The sequence below is a fragment of the Lepisosteus platostomus genome, chromosome 11 (genome assembly GCF_059453375.1).
Source record: "Lepisosteus platostomus isolate fLepPlt1 chromosome 11, fLepPlt1.hap1, whole genome shotgun sequence".
Classification (NCBI taxonomy): domain Eukaryota; kingdom Metazoa; phylum Chordata; class Actinopteri; order Semionotiformes; family Lepisosteidae; genus Lepisosteus; species Lepisosteus platostomus.
The window spans coordinates 12,971,928-12,997,336 of NC_142621.1; the positions used below are offsets into that span (position 1 = coordinate 12,971,928).

General features: G+C 34.5%; 1 protein-coding gene across 2 annotated transcripts; it reads left to right on the forward strand.

Moving 5' to 3' along the window:
- The first annotated feature begins 658 nt into the window (after positions 1-658).
- LOC148652015 (BMP/retinoic acid-inducible neural-specific protein 3-like) lies at positions 659-24,498 on the forward strand. 2 transcript variants are annotated; one of them, XM_088598482.1, is made up of 8 exons: positions 659-1,247; positions 1,729-2,003; positions 5,664-5,854; positions 7,601-7,785; positions 17,863-17,968; positions 19,834-20,070; positions 20,438-20,660; positions 22,091-24,498. In XM_088598482.1, the coding sequence occupies exons 1-8, from the start codon at positions 1,224-1,226 to the stop codon at positions 23,205-23,207; spliced, it is 2,358 nt and encodes a 785-aa protein (XP_088454608.1). In that variant the 5' UTR covers positions 659-1,223; the 3' UTR covers positions 23,208-24,498. The 2 variants fall into 2 exon arrangements, with proteins under 2 accessions (XP_088454608.1, XP_088454609.1); XM_088598483.1 differs by having other exon boundaries at positions 659-905.
- The last annotated feature ends 911 nt before the right edge of the window (positions 24,499-25,409 follow it).

Genomic DNA, 25,409 nt, shown 5'->3' on the forward strand with positions numbered 1-25,409 from the left:
TTTAATCTGCCTCATTCCTAAAGCAACTGTTTTAACTCTGAAATCTGAAACATTTTTTAATTAATCGTAGACGTATGTCATTACAGTACAACTAATTGAATGGTATTTAATGTAATTTTGTCTTCCAAACCTTGTGCTGATTACAAAATAATACAGTATATGATGGGGATGGGGAAAGTGAACTAATTTCCCTAGATACTGAAGTTTCATCTTATTTTCTTTTAATGGAATTTACCAGGACGCTTTGTGCTCCATTCTGATGTCGTTTTCTAAAAAATACTCGTTTCTTTTTAGAAGTGCAGTGAAAGGTATTATTTATGTATCCCTGTTCTAATAAAACCCATATTTGAGGTACAATTTTATTAATAATAGTTCTGCAAAAATACGTCAATATGCATTTTAAATGGGTGTTTAATATTCATTAAACAGATCGCTGCAATACTGTAGGTTTTTGTTTTTGTTGTTGTACAGTAGGTAGAAACTTTTCAATCTTAGTTTTAAAATTAAGAGAAACCATCAACCCCGCTTGCCACCTGCTTATAAACAACCTGATATGACATAAAAGCCCTCCTTCTCTTTTTTTTCTCAGCCAATAGGACTGAGAGCTCTGGAATAAATTGGAAGTTTGACAGTGCAAAAAAAGCAAGCCAGCAGCAGCAGAAGCACATGCCGCGGAGAGCACTGTCACAGGAGTAGGTTTTTTTTGCAGCTGCAGTAAAAGCTTTCAGACTACTGTGAAGGATCAAGACATTAATTGTTAGTTTCTGTTTAAGACAGCATGAAGTAGCATTTATTGGTCTTAATCTAAATCGAATGGAATTGAGCCTAATATTAATTCTTGTATCATCAAAAGTTCTACTATAAAGGAATTATATTCAGCTCTTCTGTGAGACAATGAACTGCAGGTGTGTTGCACCTACGTTTATGGATGTTGCATAGATGAATTTGTCAGCAGGGGAATACCTATGAAAATTTGGAAATACAAGCGGATTGAGCAGGCATTCCGAAGACATCTTTAAAATACTTTTGCAGCTTTTTTTTTGGTTTTAATGTTTTCTATGTTTTAAAACTAAACTGTTCTGATACATTACAAATAATCGTATGTGTGTGCTCCGTGAAGTCACTTTGAAGTGCGTTTTACAGCAATGCATGGTCTTAGTTATTGTAACGATGTTAGTGGTAAAACGCATTCTCATTGTTTTTACTAAACTTCCTTAAAGTATATGAAGAAACTGCTTCCGAATGAGGTAAGAGCTGTATATGCACAGTACCATAAACTATACTGCAAAAAAGATTACACTGTCATTTGAGGTAAAATGGATAAGCCTTCTTGAGTGCATTTAAAATTGTATAGTAATAACGATAGCGTTTATATAACAACGCGAATTTGCGGATCATTTTTGTTTACTCACTTTTTTTTACTCATCTTTAGTACTTTAGTCTATTCTTTAAGAGTATGAATAAACCGCAAAAACTCCTAAAAGTGCTTAACCGATGAAGCGCTGTTGGTAGAGAGAGTGAAAAATAACGTACTAATGACGATTTTTGTTCTAATCGGGGAAAACCCCCCAAACTATTAATCTAAAATAAAAATATAAAAGGATAAATACTACAACACTATGGCATCTGAAGCCTGGATGCTACAGTAGTCTTTTTTTAGAGTGCTACAAACATTAGACAACTGTTTTATTTTAAAGAGTAATAATGAGGTTTTTTTTATCATCGTAGGTAATAGGAGACGTTTTGAGAGAATGTGGAATCCCAGGGTGGAGCATGACCTACTGGTATATTGTTTTTAAACTGGTATTTCTAATGCTTCTATGGGAGTGCATTACACTAAGCCTCCATTGCTGGGTTTTAGCTATTGCAGCAAGTTCCAGTAATGTTGCTGGATCCTTGGGGTGGCTCCTTTCTGATAAAGGGCCTTTTCATCATTCACAAGAATTCACTGAATTTCTGGAAAGGTACCAACAGGGATTTACGACCAAATACAAGATTTACAGGTGAGTTACGTAACCATCATGATTGTATCGTTTGTCACTCAACTTTCTCAGTTTTAAACAATAATTAACTTCACTTGATTTCAATTATTTTGTCTGGAAAAAAGTTACTTTAAATTATTGTCCAATACAGCAAACCAGTATCATACATAAATGTAATAATAAAACAATAGGTGCAGGTTTGGTTGAAAAATTCCTTTATTGTAGCAGAAGAGTATTCTGTTACATTATTGAAAAGAAATTGATGCTCAACTACAGGTACAGTTACAGTAAGATGTACTTTTACATTTACCTACACAAATCCTTAATTGCAGCAAGTCTGAGTTTATGAAAGCCATATAGGACTGCCAGTATATTGTCTATACAAGACTGAAGTTGTTTACAACCCTTTTACATCTGTGAATATGTACAGTTGCTCAGTTGGCCTTTTGTCTGGTGCAACAGAATAGAACCAGTCCTGCTGTACAGTACATGAGCGCCCTCTGGTGGAGAGATATATTTGAAATTAAGAATGTATAAAAAATGAAGCGGCATCAAAATATTTTAGTCACATTACAGGCATGCTGAAATGAAACTGGTAACACTAAATATGGCTTTAATATTTTTTTTAATATCCAAAGTCAATTTTTCTATTTAGAGGACAACATAAATGGAGCAGCATATAGGCTTGATAAATACAAAGGATTATTTTATATTTATTGGTATAAAATTCTCCTTCAGGTGAATGAAAGAGGATAGTAAAACTGGTCATCCTCTACTAATTAAAAGCTGAATACACTTTTGCATTTATATGATGTCAACCAAATGTTGAATCTGGTGGGAGTCCTTTCTCAAGGTTAAATTCCATGCCTGTTGCACAAGGGTAGTCAAAGGTATTTGAGCTGAGGGGTCAAGAAGAATCCATGAAGTATGGTCATAATCCTGCAATATGCAAGACAAGTGCACAAAATTTGACGTGGCAGCTGATGGAGGTGTTATACCTATTGAGAAACAGCAGTTTTCAAGTGTTACAGTAATTCTTCTGGTGAGGTCATGGACATTGACACATTCTATTCAGTGCTGCTGCAACGTGGCCTTAAGTTTCATGGTATATGGTGTTTTATAACTTGTATTATTCATACAGTTTATACTGAGAAGCATTACAATACCAACCAGTGCTACTGGTTCCAGTACTCGTTTATTGCATTTTTAATGCCTGTCAGTCAATTTCTGGAACTCAGCAATGGTTTTCCTGATACCAGAATGCTAAAATACAGCATGCACATAAAAATCATTGAATCAAACCCCCTGTGACAGTTCCCTTAAGTTATGTGCCATGGTGTTGTATGTATGCTTTTAGTGAGCATCCACTGTCTTTTTTCATAAAATCATTGAGTGGAACACTTTCTAAATAAAAAAATGCCTTTAGACTTTTGAGGAAAAATGTACTGAGACTAAAAGTGCAATTCATGTACAGCGGAGGCAGTTTTATAATGTCTTATTGTAAAAACATTAAGATGTAGGTGACACATACAGTAATCAGAAGATGTACATAATTGTGTGACTTGGTTGAATGGAGCTGTGATTAATTACAAAAAGGGTTATAGCATAAGTGAGATATTTAATTCTATCATTCTTGAAATATAACACGTTTCAGTGGTTTTCGTTACTTCTTCCTAATGTGTTTGTTTCTGACTGAAGAATGATTCAAAACATTAAAATCCTGAGCCAAGAGTTGTTTTCAAAACAGATTTTACTTTTTTTATGGTTACCGATACTATGTAATTGTACTACATTTAAACTTGATGAAAAACTGTTTTTTTAGATAATATTCAATTTTTGAACATTTTCAAGCCATTTTTGTTATTAAAAAGACACTCTTGATCAACAAATGCAACAGCATGACACCATTGTTAGTGCGTCAACAATTATTCATTTTCCAAGTGTTTTTAAATAGAAGTGTTTGTCGCTTTTGATTAAGAGTAACTTAATCAGCAAACAGTTTCCTTGTAAGCAGTTGATCACCTCTGTACCACTCATAAACAGCTTTATAATTATGTAAAAAATACATATAAGTGACACACAACATTATCTTCATGATACTAAAATTACATTGCTTTGTTTCAATATTTTGTTGTACCCCCTTCATTCACTACATTTATACATTTATTGGTTAATGAATTAACCAAACATTTACTCTTTATTGGTTAATTTGCCTAGACCCTTGCATTTTTCATTACCACTAGCAGCACGCACTTTGTTCACTTCATGTCTGATGACTAGATTTTCTTAGCTTTATCTTTTTTTAGCAAGAAAAGCTAGTCTTTTAGTCTTGCTTTTCTGAAGTAGCCACATTTACAACTTTTTTTCTCCTCTTCCATTACATATCTGGGCTTTTTCTCCTGTAAAATAATTTTATACATAGTATGTGCACATCTACAGTACCAGGTCTCCTTTTGTCATCATAATTACTTTACTGGAGAGAGACCCCAGCTTCAGAGCTTGAATACTGTAGTTTATGAATATTATTTTTCCCTGTGGACTTCTTTGCCATGCTGTGGCATTAGTTTATTTGGAAAAAAGTGCTTTATAGCATTTAATGCTTATTATTGGGGTTTTGAGAAATCAGTGGGCAAAGGCCAGCAATTCTTTCAGTACATCACTCAAATTGAGCATTCTGTTTGTTCTATTCTAATATTCTAATTTGGTTAAGTATGTTTAAATGTGAGTGGATTTTAATAATGTCACTGGAACTATATCTTAATATCTTAGTTACATGAATAAAACTGCAATTACATTATTTAAGATTTATAGTAAGGCTCATTGTATTTCACTTGTTGATGTCCATGTACTGTATTACCTTTTGACACCTGCATATATGAAGTTCACATAATTGCAATGCATACTGTATGTATACAATTTGCTTATAGTATGTATTCATGTTTCAAGAACTGTATAACAAAAGCTACAACTATACCATATCTACAGTTTTGATTTATTATGTACTGATATGTAAATCAGTTATAATTACCTTTATCTTTACACACAAGTTGTATAATGGCTGTAATTGCCCATCATTATCAGGGGATATTTTGTAATTATCCAATAGGTGATGGGTTTGTTACTTCATTATTCTTGGATTGGAGCAGCATGATATTTTGATTGAAATGATAATCAGTTTCAACTAACTCAGTCTTAAGCAACAGAGGTCATTCTTCTGCCACACTTAATTCTAAGTACAGTTTGTCACACATGCTTATTTATTTAATTTTAACAAGAAATGGGTTTAAGTTAGTTTTTGCAGTTTGGTGATTTCAGTCAACTGGTTAAAGAAAAAATACAGATCTTTTGGTAAAAACAGAAATTTTGAGGTATAATTACAATGAATACCTGGGATAGTGGTGGTTTGTTAATAGTATATGGAGGTGGTGAACTCTACATTTACTTGTTCACATTTTTGTAATGAAGTGCACATTAAGACATTTTTATCGATAGTATGTAAAAAAAATAGATTTATAATTTGTAATTATGTTAGTATGGAAGCTGTAATTTTGAAGTAAAAAACAGGAATGTTATATATTTACTCAAAATAAAAAAAAACATGCATTAAGCCTTCTTATATACAGTATATATATATATTTATCTGTTTCTAATTTCTAATATTTATCAATATCTCATTTCTAGAGAATTTGGTCGGTGGAAAGTCAACAGTCTGGCACTTGAAAGGAAAGACTACAATGGCCTTTCTTTGCCTCTGGATCCAGAGTTCATGCAGAATATCCGGCTACTGGGACGCAGACCAAGTCTCAAAAGGATCACTGAAAATATTATCAAGAAATATGGAACACATTTTTTGATGTCATCCACATTGGGAGGTAGAAAAGTCTTAATTAGTTGTTCATAATGTGTGGCAAATACTTCAATTATATTGAGAGGCAACAAACATGCAGTTGAACAAGTGCCATTTTCTGATTTCATTGAAGGTTCATATGACATATGTCATTGCATATATTAATTTAAAAAAATAGGTAAACAATGATAGTAAACCATGGCATGGATTGGCTGTGGAATAACAAATAACTTAAATACTGAAACCTAGATACACACCCTGTAACCTGAAAAAATACCTGAAAGACATTCGGTAACACAGATGTCTCACAAATGCTAATTCTGCAAGGTTGTGATGGACTGTGATTGTGTATGCTACTGTCAAAAGCAACAAAGCACAACAAATCTCACTTAGTGTTTAGTTTAATTTCTACAGGGTTTATGTAAATCCAATCCTTAAATCCAGTACTTAAAAATTGTGTTTGAATAATGCCTATGTAACCTTGGCCATGTGTGGTGAAAGTTTTTTATTTAGGAAACTTTACTGTACATGTCTCCAAAGTTGCATGAATAATGAAGGGAGCACTAGTCATAAAATGTTCTCCACATTGAATTAGGCTATAGAACAACCCTGTACCTTGTACCTTGATTAAAACTGAACATTAATTACACCCCACACCATCATGCCTCCTCCACTAAATAAATACGTTTCAGGATTACAGCTCTGTGCAAAGGGGTTGAATTGGTATCATATTAATCCTCAGTTCAGAGAAAATGACATCTTGAGGTCTACAATGACAGTAAGGCTTAAAGAACCAAGAACTACTGTATAGTCTTCTAGATGTCTTTGGACTTAGCGTATTTTGTTGTCATATTTAGGATCTGCCGAATTTAAAATTCTGTTCTCACAGCATAGTCATTGTATACATAAGACGGAGGAACAGGCAGTCAGGTTACTTTAATCTGCCACTTATTTAGGCATTTTTCTTTTTCCATATTTCAAGGTCCTGACCTACAGGAGGGTTAGGTCTGATTAGAGGTACTGGTCACTACAAGACAGCACATGCTTAGAAAATCACATGACTCACTGTTTTGCTGAAAGCCAAAACTACCTAGGTTGCTTAACAAGTCTGTCTAGTTATGCTTAGGGAATCCTGGTTTCAGTCAGCTAAATGTCCCAGCCTCACACTTTTCTCAAGAACTGAGTCTTAGAGTTCTACCTGCATTCCATACACAAACTGTTCTGTCACTAATTGGCCTGTTTCAAATCCTGATGACAGCATTTCCTCTTGATTTGGCCAATTGAAACCATATTACCTTGTTATGCTGACACATGGGGTGTTAGGGCAAGGTAATCGCTAATGCTATCAGTCATTCCAATGCAGTCTGACAGATTAATGGCTGATTAGTGCACATAGAAATACAACCAACTACTGCCACATTCATGAACACTCCAGGTGTCTAGTCCTTCTAATATTTGGTAATTGTGGTGTCTGGAAGACAATGCAGTGCTTTCGTAGGGCTGGGTTGTGCACAGTGAATGTGCATTTTAACATCCTTGCACACAGTGTCTGAACTATGGCATTTCAAATGGAAAAACACTCCTCTAACCTGGAATTTTAATTCAGTATGGAGGCAAAAGCAAAGTGAAAACCCATTGAACATTTTTTTTCTTTAAAACATGTTCTTGCATTTTATTGCCTCTTGGTATAATTACAATACCAATATTAAAAGTAATGCTATATACAGCATATGGTACATTTCAGGAACTAATTGATCATTTGATTTTGCAGGTGAAGAATCTTTGACTATATTTGTGGATAAGAGAAAACTGAGTAAGAAATTGGATGTAGGGGACTCCAACAGTACTGCAGTGACTCTTGAGACACTTCACCAGCTTGCAGCCTCTTATTTTATTGACAGGGAAAGTACACTTCACAAGCTTCACCACATTCAGATTGCCTCAACTGCCATTAAGGTAAAATCAATCTAAAAATCTAAATGGATGGATGGATAGATTATCCAATGCTTTTTATTTATTAAATAACAAAAACCTTTTATTTTACATTTAATTTTCTTTTTTAGACCATAGATAAGTTCTAGAAACTGTACTTGCTATTGAGATTTCTGTGTCTTCACTTGAACAAATGACAATAATTCCATACTACGTACTAGTACACACCCACAGGTTTCATTTGTAAATGTGATTCCTCATCTTCAGTCATAGCACTGGATATGTTTTGCACTTCATCTAAGATGAATGGGGAAAACATCCTCTACAGAGCAATTATTTTTGAGACAGTTAATTTGACTGATGCAAAATATGCATGTCATCAACAACATTTAAGTTCTAGAAGAGATCAAAATGGAATCCCGGGTTGCTCATGAGTAATGTAAACCAGGGTAGTATTTAAAGAACACTGTTTTTTTTTGCAGTCATGTGAGAATTGATTTTTTAAAGCATTATTTTGAGAAATTAAAATAGTTTACACTATTTCTATACATTTCTTCTGCAGAGAAAAATGATTATGGGATTGTGCCACTACAAATATGGATCTGGCTGATAAATTATCTGTTCCATCTCGATAATTTCTTAGCTAGCTAACCTCATTTGTCAGCCATTTCTAATATGAGTTAGGTGTCAAACACTAATGAATGGATGAGTTATGCAGAGAATTTTGTGCACTGCCAATAGTAAATCATTTCTTAACATAACAGTGTGCATGGACCCCAGTCTAGAAATGCGAACAGGGGTGGCAGACATAAACTAGAGCTTTTAAAGGTGATTTACTTCTGTAATGTAAGTTACCCATTGATTTATATTGAGACTTATTCCACCTTTGAGTCCAAATTTAAATCACTGACTTCTTGTTTAGCGCAGTTGACCAAGATGTTTTAGGTGAATGAATTACACAGTATAGTTGGGTTATGTCATCTTAAATATTGTGAACAAAAGTTTTAAAAATGAGGAATTGTGAAAGCCTCTTTAGTTAATATTGCAGGCTGTGAAAGTATTAAACCAATAGATGGTGCCAACTTGATAATAAGCCACTAATAAAAACGATAAAGTTAATACTTTCATTTATTCAGTAATTCATACATTTACATGGTGCCTTCTCAAATACCCTTATTCTTTCAAAATGTGCCATGGGCTCTCTAATGACCCAATAGGACTTCAGTTTTAATGTCTCACTTCCTATAGTGTACAGTGTCCCCAGTCACCATTCTGGTTCAGAGAGAAAAGTTCTATTTACTGGTATACCAACACTTCCTGCTGTAGCAACCTAGTCTCCCATCCCAGGACTGATGTGATGTGACCTAGCCTTGCACAGCTTCCACGATCTGATGAGATCATGGTGGTATTGCAGCGAGGTTAGAAATTGATAACGTCCAATCTTCCATATTAGAGTGACTTTGATCAATTGTTTAGATACTGTATTACAAATAAATGCACATACAGTACCAGGTAAACTAAAGGGTTATGCAGCTATTTAATTTCCCTTTCTAAAGAAAATACAATTTGTAGATTTTGGTGGAATTCTACTTACTAAATCACTTTAAAATGCAGTTTTAATAACTAGTCTTATAACAGGGTTCACTATCTGTGAAACTTTGAAGTACAATGTAAAATTTGATTGCCCAGTTCTTCTGAATGGGAAGAATGACAGAAAGTATAGGAGCAGAGTATAATAAGTGGGTTTACGGAATGTAATGATTGTTTATTTATAGTAATTTTTAGTATATTAATTACTATATAGTTTAGTATAGTAATAAGAAGGAAAAATAGTTTGAGAAAAATTGTAAGGAAAAGTTGGGATTTCACCTACAACAAAATGTAAAGTAAAAGAGAATGGATTCACAAAACTGGTTCCTGTGAAAACAAAAGAAGCTGAGGAAAAAAGCTGAATGAGAATAAGGTTTTCACGGTTTTAAGAGCACAGATGATACCAAGATAAGAGGATTTGCAAACATTATAAAAGCTGCAAAGGACTCTACAATGCACTAGTATGACCCCATTTAGAATGTTACAAAAAAGATAAGGCAGCACCTGAATCAGTCACTTTTGTGGTGTCAGTGGAATGGCTTACTCTGAAAGGTGAAAATATTTTTTTAGTCTTGAACAGGAGACTATGGGGTAACTTATTGCGGTATTCAAAATCCTCAAATAAACTGTCAAAGCCAGCCCCATGGAATCTTCAGAATTGACCCTGAAACATAAACCAGAGGACAGAAATGGAAGCTATAGAGAAGTCCACTTAAAAATTGGAACAGGAGACACGTCTTTACACTAGGTTTGGAGCAAGTTACCCAGACATGCTGTAAAAGCCTTGTTGTCCTGGGATCAATTAGCTTGTAGCCAAACAAGGTAAATGGGTTGACAGGCATTTCTTATATTCTGTAAATAACATTCTAGAGGGTAAATAATAAGGGTATTAAATTAATAAGGAACAAGTAATAGGTTTATTCCATGCTGAAAAAAAGAAGAAAGAGAACACAACGTTTTGGCCGTGGAGCCTTCTTTAGGTGTGTCACCTGAAGTGAGGCTCCATGGCCGAAATGTTGTGTTCTCTTTCTTCTTTGTTTCAGCATGGAATAAACCTATTACTTGTTCCTTTGCAGCCTACGCATGCTGACGCAGCTACCCACCTTAAATTAATAAGTATTTTATATTGGGAATAAATTACAATGAAATCCTATAATCAGAATCTCTTAACTATAACATGTATGAAACTACAGTATTTTTGTAACAAAATAGACTTATTTGAGCCTGAAGAAGAGCCTGCCATGATGGATATTCTAGAAAACATGGCAAATGTCCATAATAAGAACAGTTAGTGAGACAAAACCTAAGAAACAGATACAGTACATAGAACACACTACAAATCACAGTGCTTTGGGGAGGTTTTATTGGTGTATGAAGTATAATTGGTGTAGGAAAAGTAAAATACATTGGGACCAATGCCAGTAACTCTCTCTTCACTGCATCAGTGCTTGTCTATGTAGGAAAATCATGCTGATTACATCATTTTCAGATGCACTGAAAATGAAAAGTCCTGGCAGAAATCCCACTAAGTGAAAGGTTTTCTGTTGAGAACATCACACTTACACTTTAAACTTATCTTTTAGTTTAGATTGTTTTTTATATATATATACTGTAAATGATTGTTTCACTAAAGTATGTCACATGTATCATGGAAAATGATTATCAAACTTGCAGTGTAAGCAGTTATAAACAGGTATATCGATTTCTTTGCACCGTTGAATATCCTTCAAAACATTTTGTAATTAGTAGCATGTACTGTATGTACTGTAAAAATGGCAAAAACAATTCTTCTTCTGTTCCATACAAGTTCTGCTAAAACTTATAGAATGAGACTCAATTGCATGACTGCATAAGTTGAAAAAATGAATGAGTCAATCAAAATTACAAATAGCATAAAATATAGTATGGTTTAGACTACAATTATGACTGACAGAACAAAAAGAGACAGTAGTAAACTGCTAAGGTTGTGTGCCAGAGTGCCTAGAGTGTGTACATCTGTTTGCATTAAAATGCCAGCAAAAACATCTTGTTTTGAAAGGTTAATAAAGATTGATTCACTTTGTAAGTTATTCTTGCATGAAAATAGGTTTTCTATACTGTACTGTATGTAGTTATAATTGTGACTCCAGGAGTAGGCCAGACATATCCTAAATATCTACCAGATACTGTAATACAGTGTTGAAAGTGTTACTGTATATGTTACTATCAGTTTGTTACTTACACAAAAGGGTTTTTAGAGGACCTTGGAATGGTAAACTGTCCTTTTTGTGCCATAACCCTTTAAAAAAATATGTATGTGTGGTGAGGTAGGGTTTAGAAAAATAACTATTAATACATGTCTTATAGACAGTGGCAAACTAAATGATAAAGCTACAACGCAGGGCATATAGCCACTGGTTCTGACAATGTCTGTTTGGCTCATCTGTCAAGCAATTCAAGAACAAGCTGTAAGGAATAAAATTGCAACCATTTTTCCCCTTATTCCTGTAGGAAAGCAGACAAATTAAGTTTAGAGACAAAGGCTGGAAATCAAAATATTTGTTTCAAAGGCTTTTACGATGCTGAACAGTTTTGAAGATTTGTTAAATTTGTTTTTAAATCCCTACATTAGATGTAATATGTGGATCTCTGACCAAAGAATAAAATAATGATAAACATCAAATGTTAATTTGAATGTTTAGAAACCTTCTTCCACATCAGGTTTTTAAATATGCAGTATTGTTGGATAACCTTAATGCAGTGAAATATAACACAAGTTTAAGGTGGAGTGATGACAGAATGACAGAACAATCTAAATGTGGAATAAAATGTTAGTTTTGAGTTTCAATAATGACATTTCAAGAAATTAGCATAGGTGGCTTACATAAGACAGAGCATACAACAGAATTCCTGTTTTATGACATGAGAAGAATTACATTAATTTAATATTGCTGGAATTTCTAGAGGGTTATACTGAATAATGTCTTATGACATCTCTTGGGAGCAGCAAACTCAAAGATCTCTCAAGTGCTAAAGCTGTTTTTTTTTCCCCTGCAGTAGAACATAGACATTTTTAAACACTTATGGTGATTTTGGGCTGATGGTTACAACAGTTTGACTCTTCATGCTGGGTCTCAGCCATAAGATACAATACATTGGAGATGTTTATCTTTGGTGCAGGGGTCCATTTGTTTACACTGATGTCAACACAAAAAGACCAAACAAAGCAGAAAGCAAAAAGCCTAGCTCTTTTGCTTAAACACTTTTAGTCCCTTACTATTCACTAATCTAATCAAAACACCTATACGGTATATTCTGGTATTGATTTTTTATTTATTTTTCTTTCTCGCCCATTTTATTTCGTAACTCTTTTTCCATACAATATACTGTATACAGTGTCACGATTATAGTCCCTCCTCCTTAAGGGTGCTCCAGCCCTTTTCACTTCAGACTTAATTCTGTGCACCTGATCCTTGTTCCCATCCCACCTTAAAAGCCAGGCGCTGACGTTCATCCTGGCTCTGCATCTAGTTTCCGCACCGTGCGAGTCCGGGACCTGGAAGCGCCTGGTCCCATTAAGGTTTTAACCTCTGTTCCTGTTCCTTGTCCGCCGGTTCCAACCCGGTTCGTGTTTTTAATTCCTTGTTTGGATGGATCACCTCGCTATGGACTTTCTTGCGTTTTTGGATTCCCTCTATGGATTACTTTTGGATTGTTTGCCTCGGCCACACCTTCCCCGTGCACCAGCGCACTTTGGACACGCCCCCCTGTTTTCATCCCCGTATTCCTGCATGACTTTTTCCTAGTGTTTCCCCACTTCTTCGGATTGTGTCCTCCGCATAGGGTCTGGAAAGAACTGTTCGTTACATACAGCTTCTGATGCCAAACACTGAATTCCTCTGATCTTTTCACTGAGATCTTTTAGCTTTATACTGTACACTTCTGCTGACCTGGATCTCTTGTTGCACTGTCAGCTGGAGAATGGGAATTGTGGGAGTCATCTACAGTAGCTAACCTGCCTCTACCAGCTCCTCAAAGTATCAAACACTGTTATACAAAAAATAATTGTTTGCTACTGAAATAAAGGTTTGTGGCTACCCAAATGCTGTGGGAACGTTGTAAGGAAATATCTCAAGAACATGTGAAATTTTAATACAGAGAAAATAACTTAGTCAAAGCAATTTACTTTTTGAAATGAAAGCATAAATTTGGAGGAATACTAAAAAAACTGTCAACTTGAATATCTTGTCTTTATTAAATTTAGTTTGACATGTTAAAATTGGAAAGAATGAGAAAAGCTTGAGAGCTGTCACCAAATGTATTCCAAATCTAATGATTGTGGAAATGCAAAGGACTCGCTCATAAATTTCCAACATGTCAAGACCCGAAAGAATGTTAGTCCATTTTACAAAATAAATTGGTTACCTAACAGATACAGAATATCTTTGCAGTGGCATCAATGCTCACTGCAGTTAAATAACTACAGGTCAACTGTACCACATATACTGTAATGCATTTAGGCTTTAATAGCAAGAAAATACTGTCATGTTAGTTATGACACATGGCATTTAAATTCTAGTCCATGTCTTCAACAACAAATTGCCCTCATAGATTAAGTTATGAACATCTGGGCTTTTGAACTAATGGGTTTAAAACAAAATGTCAATGTGATACAGTAGCTACTGTATACTTAATAGGAACAAGTAAAGGTTTATTCGATGCTGAAAAGAGAAGAAAAATACGTTTTTGCTGTGGAGCCTTCTTTGGGTGTGAACCTACTTTAGCTATGCTTAATATTTTTTCTTTTTATATTTGCAAGTATTGAAGCCATCATAAAGCACATGGAACACTAAAAATGCCATCTTAGGTTGTATATATTTACTGCTCTATCACAAAATACTTCCCTTTTGCAGTAAGGTAGTGAATTTAAAAGTATCAGACTATATTATATGGTTTCATAGTAACTGCAATGTCTTTTGAAAGAGATCTTGTAACTTGCTCTTCCTCTTTGACTGCTTAGTGTTCCCATCCTCTGGACATCATGTGGTGTACATTCACTGCTTAGTTACTGTGTGCATCTCACTCAATTAAAATGCATTCTACATTGATTGTAAAGTATGTACTGTACATCAAAACGTTAAGCTTTTTAAAGGAAAATTATCATTAAAAATACATAACATCATAGTTTGTTCAATAATATATTAATTTAAACACAAAATATCTAAGTGGGACATTTATAATGCCAACCACTAAAACAGGGCATGTTAAAAAGACTGGAAACTTCAGTGTTTTGGGGTTTTGTTTAGATAAAAAGAGCAACTTATGCTTTTATCCCACTGGAGACTTGTTGCAGATGGTCTCATTTTTATGCAGAAGAAAAATTAATCTCTGTATTTGCATTTGGTCAATTTTCCCTTTAAGTTGGACATCTGTGTCTGTTAGAAATTAATCTGCCGATCCCTAAAGATGGATCTTAGAATTTAATTAATTGTGCGGAAGCATCAATAAACTGAATGTAAATGTGTGCAGTGTGTGTGTCAGAATCCTGATTTGCTTCCATCTTCCTTTCTAATTTGAAAGCTATTGCACTGTTAAAATTTTATAAACCGGCTATAAGCAGTGCTTTAGATAATTAAATGTAGCTGTTTACGTAATTTTCAAAATAAACATGTCTTGATTAGCTGTCATTTCTTTCCTATCCTATCACTCCACTTGCTATTAAAATAATTTAGACAACAAAGATGTATGTTTTTCTCTTGCTTTGACCTTACAGTCGGTTTTAAAAAAATTATGTTTTCTGCACACAATGGAGAGCTGACTTTTTAAAGAAAAAAGTACAAGACATCATTAATCTGCAATGGCAATACAGTTACTTTTATAGGCCCAGTGGGGAAATATAGAAGGAAAGCACTGTAGCCCTGAGAATAATCTGTAAGTGACAACAAGAGATATATCTGCCCTGAGGCTGGCAGTTTGTCTTCTAATGTGCCAGAGTAACCTTGATTTACAGTAGTTTTAAATCAGGCCTTTGTCAGGGATGATTGACCTGTGATTGTGGAGACACTAATGCAATGCTAAAAGGAGAACAAAGCTCCTGTCACTGTGTGTTTTGTCATTTTGCTTAGACCATAGACGTTTATGAAGCCTCATCTTCATCTGTTGATAACAACTATAATATTTCTAATGACTTCAGCCACAGAGATTTCCTGGTTTATGGATATTTCACCACAATCCATTTTGGAGTAGTCAATGCAAATCCCTGTGCCAAAGTAATTACTAATGTGGAGGATCACTGCTTTGACTTTGTGTCTGAATTGCACTCATAGGTGGTGGAGTATCAGGAAACATTTAGTAAATACTGTATCTAATATCTAATGATCTAATAGTTGTTAAAACAGATTTTTAACTGATGCAAAGTAACACATTTTATGTAAATTGTGGTTATTCTACATACAGTATGTAATCTTACGTAGTTTTACACATCAATTATTCTAATAAAATAGGGCTGGCTGGTCCTGTTCCTGGAGATGCACAATACAGCAGATTTCATGCCCCATTTAAGTGTCACCCATATGTGTCCTCAATTTATAAACATCTAGAATATTTTAATTGTGACTACTGAAGCAGATGATTTGTTCAATTAAGTACAAATAATGTGAAATGAGAACACTAATAATTTGTAATTTGCAGTCACCACTATTTGCCATTTCTTATTTAATTGAAACAAATAATGTATTAAGTTAATCAAAAATTCACATGCGTTCAAAGGTTTTGCAAAATGATTATTAAAGTGTCTTATAAACTTTCCTAGACTGGCTCTCCAGGACAAGGGCTGGCCATCACTATTCTTCTGTTTAGATTTTAGAAATATTCAGAAACTTTAGAATAGAACTTAAAGGTTTTCATTTTAATTTTATGAAGGTTTATATTGGATTTGTTGTTTTTTTTTGAGAGTTGAGAGTATTTAAGTAGTACAGGGGAAAAACTGAATGCTGAAACTTTATTGCTGTTTGTGAAATGGGTAAGAGGATGTAATTATTTGGATACTTTCATTTTTGAGATTCTTTCTTAAAGAATTCAGTTTGTTTTATAGCAAATTTGTATTGTTTGCATCTAAATAATTTTTTGTGGCATTATCTGTATTTATTGTACAATGATTGTTTTCTTACTATTAAGCAAGAAATATTTATTTTACAACTCGTTGTATGTATCTGTAGGTAATTCTAGCATCTAGTTATAGACCTAAACCTAGGGCTATATAAAAATGTGCATTTAATTGTAGTTTTGGAGGTTTTTAAGTATCTTCTTTTTTGAGTGATTTAGGTCCCTTTTCACATCCATTTGCATTTATAGCACAATTACTAGCATAGTCAGTACTGTGCACTATAACAAAGGACCACTAGTTACTATTATCAGACCCAAAAAATCCTATTTTGCCGTTGGCCTTCACCTTTCTTATAAATTGGCATTTGTTACAAACCCATCAGTTATTGCTGGAAGGTCAATACTGTCTGGAGTTCTGGTTTCATCATAATGTTTATTTCTTGGAAACACCAATTTCTAAATTTACAGTGGTAACGTTTTAGTAAATTGACGTTTTTCAGTAGTTTCGGCAAGTTCTAATAATGGAGTGAGCTGAAGAATATAAAGGGATAGCATAGTTAATACTCACCTGGCTAAGGAAATGACAACCTTGCCTGATTTATGAGGAATGAATCGGGGAGGATGCTGCAAGGGTACCTTTGGGGTGGAGGGAGGGGTGCTTAAAAAATGTGTAGAGTTGTGTGCAGCAGGCGGATATTTATATACTGTATAGGAGAACTGAAGTGCAAGACAGGAATTCGACCTTCTCCCAGATGTCTATTAACTAACATCATTTTGTAGTTTGCGTTTTTTCAGGACACACACTGGCATTACAAATTTATTGATTTTAATTGTTCATTAAATAGGCTTTACTTTAGTTCTTTCCTTCACCCATTGGTCATTTGCTTTAATACTGACAAATTAATAGGAATGTTTATCACAATTACACAACCACTTTTTTGCATTGGCTCTGGCATAGGTGCTATTGTATCCTGGCTTTTTTGGGATAGCTTAATAGTATTTCCAAAGTCCATATAAATATAAGTCCATTGTTGACATAGTTGATACTTTTTTATTTTATTTTTAATTTCTTTGAGTATTATCTCATATGTGATAGCCAATTACAAAGATATATCACTCAGTAACTTTCCTATTACTGTTTAACTTCAAACTTGATCTTGTTCTTTTTTGGAACAATGGCAGAACAAAGATGTTCCATATTGAATTCTTCTATTGTTACAACAAGGCTTAACCTACCAAGGATAGAAAGGGAACAGCATACTTTTATATGTCAATAATGCCATATTCTTTAGTTTCAAGAAAGACAAAGGAAATTGTTCATTTTTTTCCATGTGATTTCCACTATGTGGTTGTGCATATTAAATTACTTCAGAGCTTTTGGGAAACAGTGCTTTTTTAACATTCTTGACTATGTTTTCTTTTCTTTAGGTGACTGAAACGAGGACAGGCCCTCTTGGATGCAGTAACTATGACAACCTGGATTCTGTCAGTTCTGTTCTGGTTCAGAGTCCTGAAAACAAAATTAATTTACAAGGTATAAAATTAACCTAGGCTGCACTTTTTGCTGGCATGAATAGAACTCATTCTCATCCTGTAAAGCAAAGGAAGAGTTGGATAAAGAAGTATAATAAAGGGTTTAACACTGACAATTACAAATTTGTTCACCCTCTGTCGGCCATTTCCTTAAAGCTCGATTGCATTGCTCCAGCAGTTCTAATTTGCTTTTAATACAGCCAGATTATCAGGGCAAGTATAATATTGGCTAAGGTTTTAGTTGAAAATCAAAATGAACTTTACGTAATGGTAGGTTGGCTTTCTTATCTTGAACAGTACTAGAAAATAAATGAAAAATAAAACTGTGCTTATCCAGAAAAATATCTTAAATAGATTATATATACTGATGGAAAAAAGAAATGCAACACCCCCTGCTCCACACTCTGGCCCTCCCGTCTGCGTGGAACAGGCTGAAGAATGACTCATCCATGAAGAGGACCTGGTACCACTGCTGATGAGTCCATCGCAGCCTCTGTCTGGCCCAAGCCAGTCAGGTGTGAGGTCTAGGAGGTGTGAGCTGAGGGCCTCTGACAGGTCGCCTTGCTCTAAGCCCGACAGCACGGAGCCTCACTGTCACTAATGCGGGCATTGTGTCTGCCAGCTGTTTCAGCAGCAGTTCAGGTGGCCAATCTGAAATGATCTCTCAGATGGACCAGTCTGATGTGTCAGTTCTGCTCTGGTGTGGTCACTCATGGGCAACTGGATCTTGGACGGTCATTTGTCCTGCTGGTCTGCTGAAACCTCTGCAGTCAGGACACAGTGGAGCGGCTTATTCAATAGTGTCTGGCAATACTGGCACATGACATGCCTGCCTGCAACATGCCAATGGCCCTCTCCCTTGCTCCTGGTGACATTCGAGGCATTATGGATTACACAGAAATCCACCTGGACCTCATTGTGTAAAAGTGCACGTAACGAGCTTTCGTGTGATTGGCAATTTGCAGTGCTTCACTGCACAAGCTGTATTGCTGTCAGTCAGAGGACTTTATACAAATTGACACCATTTTTTTAATGAAAATACATAAGCTATAACTATAGTATTCTCAATGCTGCATTTTTTTTTCCGTCAATATATATATAGGATACTGTGCCCTGTGATACATGGACATCCCATCCAGGGTGTACCATGCCTTACTTATCCATGACCCTGAAGTGGATGACCCTGAAGTGGATCAAGCAGTTAGAAAATGGATGGATGTATATATTTTAACTGCTTGGATATTGTACAATGTGAAAAGGTTTTTTGTGACATAAAATATGAACTGTGTACAAAGACTAACTCAAATATTTGTATGTGCAATGAAAATTCAGAGGTATCGGCTATAGCATGGTTTAAATAATTATTCTCAACACTCAACACTCAACAAATTATTTGCTTTGAAAACTAAATGTTTTCAAAGCAAATAATTTTGCACGATTACATCTTTGATTGTTAGTCTATATTATTGATGTCACAGAGTGTATGTTAGGGAATCTATTTGTAGTATCACAGAAAATAGTGTTAGGGTTTAAATGTAAATACCGTAGGTAGGGAAATCTACTTGAAGTAGAAATGAAGTAGACTCACTTATCCATTCATTTTGTTAACTTGTTCCCAAAATTTTGCATAAATTTGCATCCATAGTGATGGCATAATGTGCTGTGGAACGTTTTTTTGAACAAATCAGTAAAAAATAGTGGAATAGCAAGTGAAATTAAGTATTCTCTATGTAAATTGTGTTCTTTTCCCTGTCTTTTTATAAAAATAATTGTTTTTAAAATGAATTAAGTATTATTTATTTATATTTTGTGTGAAGATGACAATTATTTTAAGAAGAAGTGATTTTGTTTGTCTTATTTTGTAAGGACTACAAGTCGTTTTACCGGACTACCTGAGAAATCGCTTTGTTCAAGCTGCTCTCAGTTACATTGGTTGTAATGCAGAGGGCGAATTTGTCTGTAAAAACAATGACTGCTGGTGCCATTGTAGTACCAGGTTTCCAGAATGTAACTGTCCAGACATGGACATCAGAGCAATGGAACAGAACTTGTTGCACATTCAAGAAGCATGGAGAGCAGCCAGTAATGAATTTGAAGAATCAGGTATGAATAAAGACAGTTTTTAAAACTTTTAGAATTTTAAAAGCCAGAAAGTTTTACATTCAAGGGAACAAGTGTATAGCAAATTAGGATACATGGATTCATTTTCTTGTTTTTGTATTTAATCACATTTTTGTTATTTTTATGTCATTATCTGTGGTCTTTTGTTATCAACAGCAATCTTAAATCATGAATTGCGAATTATGTTTGTCCATATTATAAATTGACCCAATAGCTTTACACCACAATCAAAACTGTACTAAACAAAAACAACACAGGAATTTGTGCTGAAGAGACAGTAGTTTTGCAGCATCTTCCTCTCTGTGTATATATTGTAACAAGACTGCAACAGTCAACACTTTTTTTTCAGATGATTTCAAAATCTTTGTGAGAAGACTACCAACATTTTATGCTTTGAACACTTCTGCTATTCATCACTTCTGGAAGATAGATTCCAGCATTCAACATCGCTATAAACAGCTGGAGTCAAGTACAAATCTGCTCCTCAACAGGGCACAAAGAATTGTTAATAGGCTTTTTAGCCTAAGTAAGAGGTGTCGTTCGCAGCCTAAAGTAGTTGTACCAAGAGAAAGGTAAGGATTATTCTATTTTAGTACTATGGTTCTATAAAATGATATGTGTAGCCCTATAATACTGAGCTCATTAACACTTTTTGTGAATATTATAAAAGGAAAATATCTTCTCTAAAAGAATACTAAACCAAACAAATTTGACAAAACAATCAGGAATAAAAGTGTCTGTCCTATGCTTATTGTCATGTAAAAGAAGAGACATATGTTTTATTTATGCTATCTAAATATAGATGATTATCTGTATTTCCATTTATTTTATGCTACATTCTAAAGAGTAAAAATATTATACGTACTGTATGTCATGTAGTAATAGTTTTGAAATTACTCCCATGACATTCTGTGTACTGGTTTATTATCCTGTTCATATGTTTTGCCGAATACACTATGGATATATTGAAATCTCCAGAATCCAATAAAAGCCTACAATATATACTGTAGCCTGAATGAAGATCCTCAATAAAAAAAACATGCAAAAGGTATAGTAGGGGAAGCTAAGTGAATTATCAAGGTTTCATTGCAGCTGTACAAGCCATATATCATGCACTTTCAATATTCATTTTTATTACATTCTACTTAGTTATTTCACTATCTTAGATTTGTATAACATATACAAAATAGTTTATATCCTGAAAATGGGGATATCTAAATTCTTCATTTTTTTCTCACTTAAAAATGCTGACAGGCAGCAAGAATTTCATCTATTACCACCCACTTGCTTAGCTCTTGTCTCTCAAGGAACAAATTTCAATGAATATTTACATATTCTTCTGGCATAGCTCATACTGGAAAAAGAGTTCTATGGTTGTATGAGGAAGCAGGAATGTCTCCATATTTGTGTGACGGATCTTGTGGTTCTGAATATTTGTTCAAATGTTTTACAACACAAAAATCTGATTATCACAGCACAAAAAAGAGTTTAGCCAAATGAGCTAGTTTATATTTCTCCATTATAATAAAAGTAAGAATTATTCTCACTTCTATAAAAAATACAAGTACATACGGTACAATCTCCACAGAGTCTGTGGAAACCTAGTGCCAGCAGAAGAATCTACAGATTTCTCTGGCATCACTGACGGCCTGCTCCTTACTGAGGGGGCACTGTTCATGAACAAGTTCAGGTAGTTTGAGATAATTATATTGTATCAACAATATATTCAGCAAAGAAGATTCTTCATCATCCACTCTGATGCATATGGTATTATACAACTGAACGTTAATAGTAATCAAGTCTATGCAAACATGGTTTCGATGTTTCTATAAGTTAAACTACTTATATTTTCTCTTTGCACAATGCCTTACACAAGAGAAATCTCAAAGGGATTCATGATAAAAGTTCATATTATTTCCAGTCTGATCATGTCAAAGACCTCATCAGTGTCGAAACCCAATCTTTCTCTGTTTTTAATTCCTTTTTGTTTTGTTTTGATTAGGTCTCTAAACTATTGGCTGAATCATATTCAGTCCATTTTGTACTGCAGTGAAAACAATCAAATTGGGACATTCTCTGAAGAAACCAAAAGCTGCTCATGTACCTATGATCATCCTACTTGTCAAGGAATTATCCCATGTACAGTTGGGGATGGCCCTCATTGTGCTTCTTGTTCATATGAAAACCGCACCCGATGTGGAAGTTGTAACTCTGGCTATATGCTTAGTCAAGGTTTGTGTAGGCATGAGGTACCTGATTCCACTGACCACTACATTGGTTTTGAAACAGACTTACAAGATCTGGAGTTGAAATACCTGCTTCAGAAACGTGACAGCCGGATTGCAGTCCATGCAATCTTCATCAGCAATGACATGAGACTGAACAACTGGTTTGACCCAACGTGGCGAAAAAGGATGCTTCTGACATTGAAGAGCAACAAATACAAATCTAATCATGTCCATATGCTCCTAGGATTGTCTGTTCAGATCTGCCTGACCAAAAACAGTACATTAGAACCAATGCTGTCTGTTTATATCAACCCATTTGGAGGTAGCCATTCAGAAAGTTGGTTTATGCCCATTAATCAAAACAACTACCCAGACTGGGAAAGGACTAAGTTAGATATACCTCTTGACTGTTACAACTGGACATTGACTTTGGGAAACAAATGGAAAACCTTTTTTGAAACTGTTCATATCTATTTGAGGAGCCGCATCAAGTCTGCACCACTTCATGGAAATGATACCACCTATTATGAGCCTCTGGAGTTTATGGACCCATCACAAAACCTGGGCTATATGAAAATAAACAGTTTACAGGTATTTGGCTACAGTATGCACTTTGACCCCGAAGCAATTCAGGATCTGATTCTACAGCTGGACTATCCATATACTCAGGGTTCTCAAGATTCTGCACTTCTGCAGCTTGTGGAAATCAGAGACCGTGTTAATAGGCTCTCACCACCTGGTCAACAGCAACTGGACTTGTTTTCCTGCTTGCTTCGTCATCGGCTTAAGTTATCCACAAGCGAAGTGGTCAGGATTCTAGCTGCTTTGCAGGCCTTCAGTGCCAAGCAACCTCTCCCTGTGGAATACGAAACTACCAAATTATGTAGTTAGTAAAAACATACAGTATGGATAACCGTTAGGAAACATTTTGAAATGCTATTTGCATTATTTCACATAGCCGGAGGGTTCTTTAATTTTTTAAGTTATTGTTTCTGGAGTTTTACTTTAAACATTCAACATCTAGAATTATTAAGTTATTGTCATCGGTGATTAATATTTTTTTACAAATATTTGTAAGTATAATGTTTGAAAAATGTCATTGTACACCACTGTACAGAAGGTTTATGAGAATCACTTTGTGAGTAGTTTTTGCTGTCTAATTTCCTTCTCTATACAGTCTGTGCAAAAAATCTGAAGAGTATATGTATTTTAAATTTATTAATATACTAGTCTTTTTATGTGCAGTCTATAAATATTTTAAAAAATCACAATTTTGAAATTTTTCATGGTGTTTTTATTTAATAACTAAAATTATAGGAAATGATGATGGTATAGGATTGTTTTCAAATTAATTTCAATTATTTATTATTAAATATTTTAAGTTAGTCAAGGAAATGAAATTGTATATTTAATACAATATCACATACCATTAAGTTACTGTACCACAAAATAAGTTAAATATACACTACAGCACTCACAATACTAAAGTTATAAGAAACCGCTAAAAGAAAATATTATGTACCTGAATAGTTTTATTAGTAGATATTCAGAAAAGTACACACCTGTGAAAAGTATTTTTGCATTTTTCTACTTTCTCAGTATGTAAGTCTTTAGTGATCTTCTATTTTTTTAACTATTTTGTTTCAAAGTAACACAGAATCCTGATAAGTTTGTAGTTTTTTGTAATCTTTTAGCATCAATGACACAAGAGAATGAGTCAAATTAGATTTAATTGGTACCTGTAATTTGACCATTTTAATATATCCGTAGTACTCTTGCATGTTTCTGATTATTTGAATATTGAATATTGCTAAGTAATTAATTAGAGATTAATTTCTTCTCACTTAAACTAAGCAATAGTGATAACAGTCCAAGTAGTAATAATAGTAAAAAAATAATGGAAGCTTTCAGTAAACTGCAGCTCAAAACATTCTGCACATGCAGTGTAACCCTTAATTCTAAGACTTATGCACAGGAGTGTACTGTACATGTAAATATACAAGAAAGGATTACTGCTGAATGGATTAAACAGATTAGACAGAAATTCACTGCCTTAAAGTTATATAAAAATAGCTATTACAGGATCAGTGATGTAGTAAATGAAATCTGACTGATGTACAGTATGTAACACTTCAGTTTTTTTCTAAATGTGAATAAAACCCTGCTTACAGTGCTTTCTAAACTTCTTCTGAAACAGTTAACTAGCTATTTTAAAAACACAATGAAAGCTAAAATGTTGTGGATTAAGCTTTTTTTTTCAGTGTGAAATGAACCTGCAGAAGGCTCAATGGCTGAAACATTGTTTATTCTTTCTACTTTTTAGCATAATTGAAGTTTATAACAAGAGTTTAGGAGGGATAACAATAGCCATGTTCAATCAGCCTCAACTGTCCTAAATCATAATCATCCCTGACATCATTTCTACATACTCTTCTTCTTCTACATACTCTTCTTCTTCGCATTTTCCCACTTATGTGGGGTCTGCTTGTTTGCACCGATTTTTCCACTTCGTACGGTCTGCGGCGTCTCGGCAGGTGACTTTTGTGAGGTCTATGTCGTCTTTCAGCCCATCCGCAACAAGCCGGCTGAAGAAAAAATCCTTGTTGCGTCAAAATGCACACGACAACTCAACGACATTTCTACATACTAAAACATTATAAATAGTATTGTAAATGCAATCCCCTTTTCTACCTCATACACCAGTACATCTTTTGCATCCCATCTACACCTTTGCGACTCCTTGTTCACTCCTTACTCTGCATGGGGGTTCTAGTCTCTTCGACCTATAGCCAAGAGGTTAGCCCTCAGCCGAGTGGGTTAACAACAATTAAAGTGGGTTAGAGACAGTTAAAATACTAAAGAAAAATTTGTTCACATGGTATATCCGACAAATTATGAGATTCTTCTACTTAAGAGTTCTCATTTTAATTACCATCCATGAAAAGAACCTTCTGCTAGACCTTATCTACCATATCTACTGGAGTTGCACACTGAATAAAGTATAAAAGTGATATCAGGCTACTTTCAATATCAATTAAAATTAGAGCTAATTTATATGCATAATATAATACTTTAAAGTATAAGTATATAATA

What these genes read in the sequence shown, in the direction of transcription:
- LOC148652015 (XM_088598482.1), top strand. Translation starts at nt 1,224, where the DNA reads ATGAAGAAACTGCTTCCGAATGAG. An exon ending in GATGTCATCCACATTGGGAG is followed by an intron (nt 5,855 to 7,600) that starts GTAGAAAAGTCT and finishes TTGATTTTGCAG; the next exon opens with GTGAAGAATCTTTGACTATA. An exon ending in TAATGAATTTGAAGAATCAG is followed by an intron (nt 20,071 to 20,437) that starts GTATGAATAAAG and finishes CTTTTTTTTCAG; the next exon opens with ATGATTTCAAAATCTTTGTG.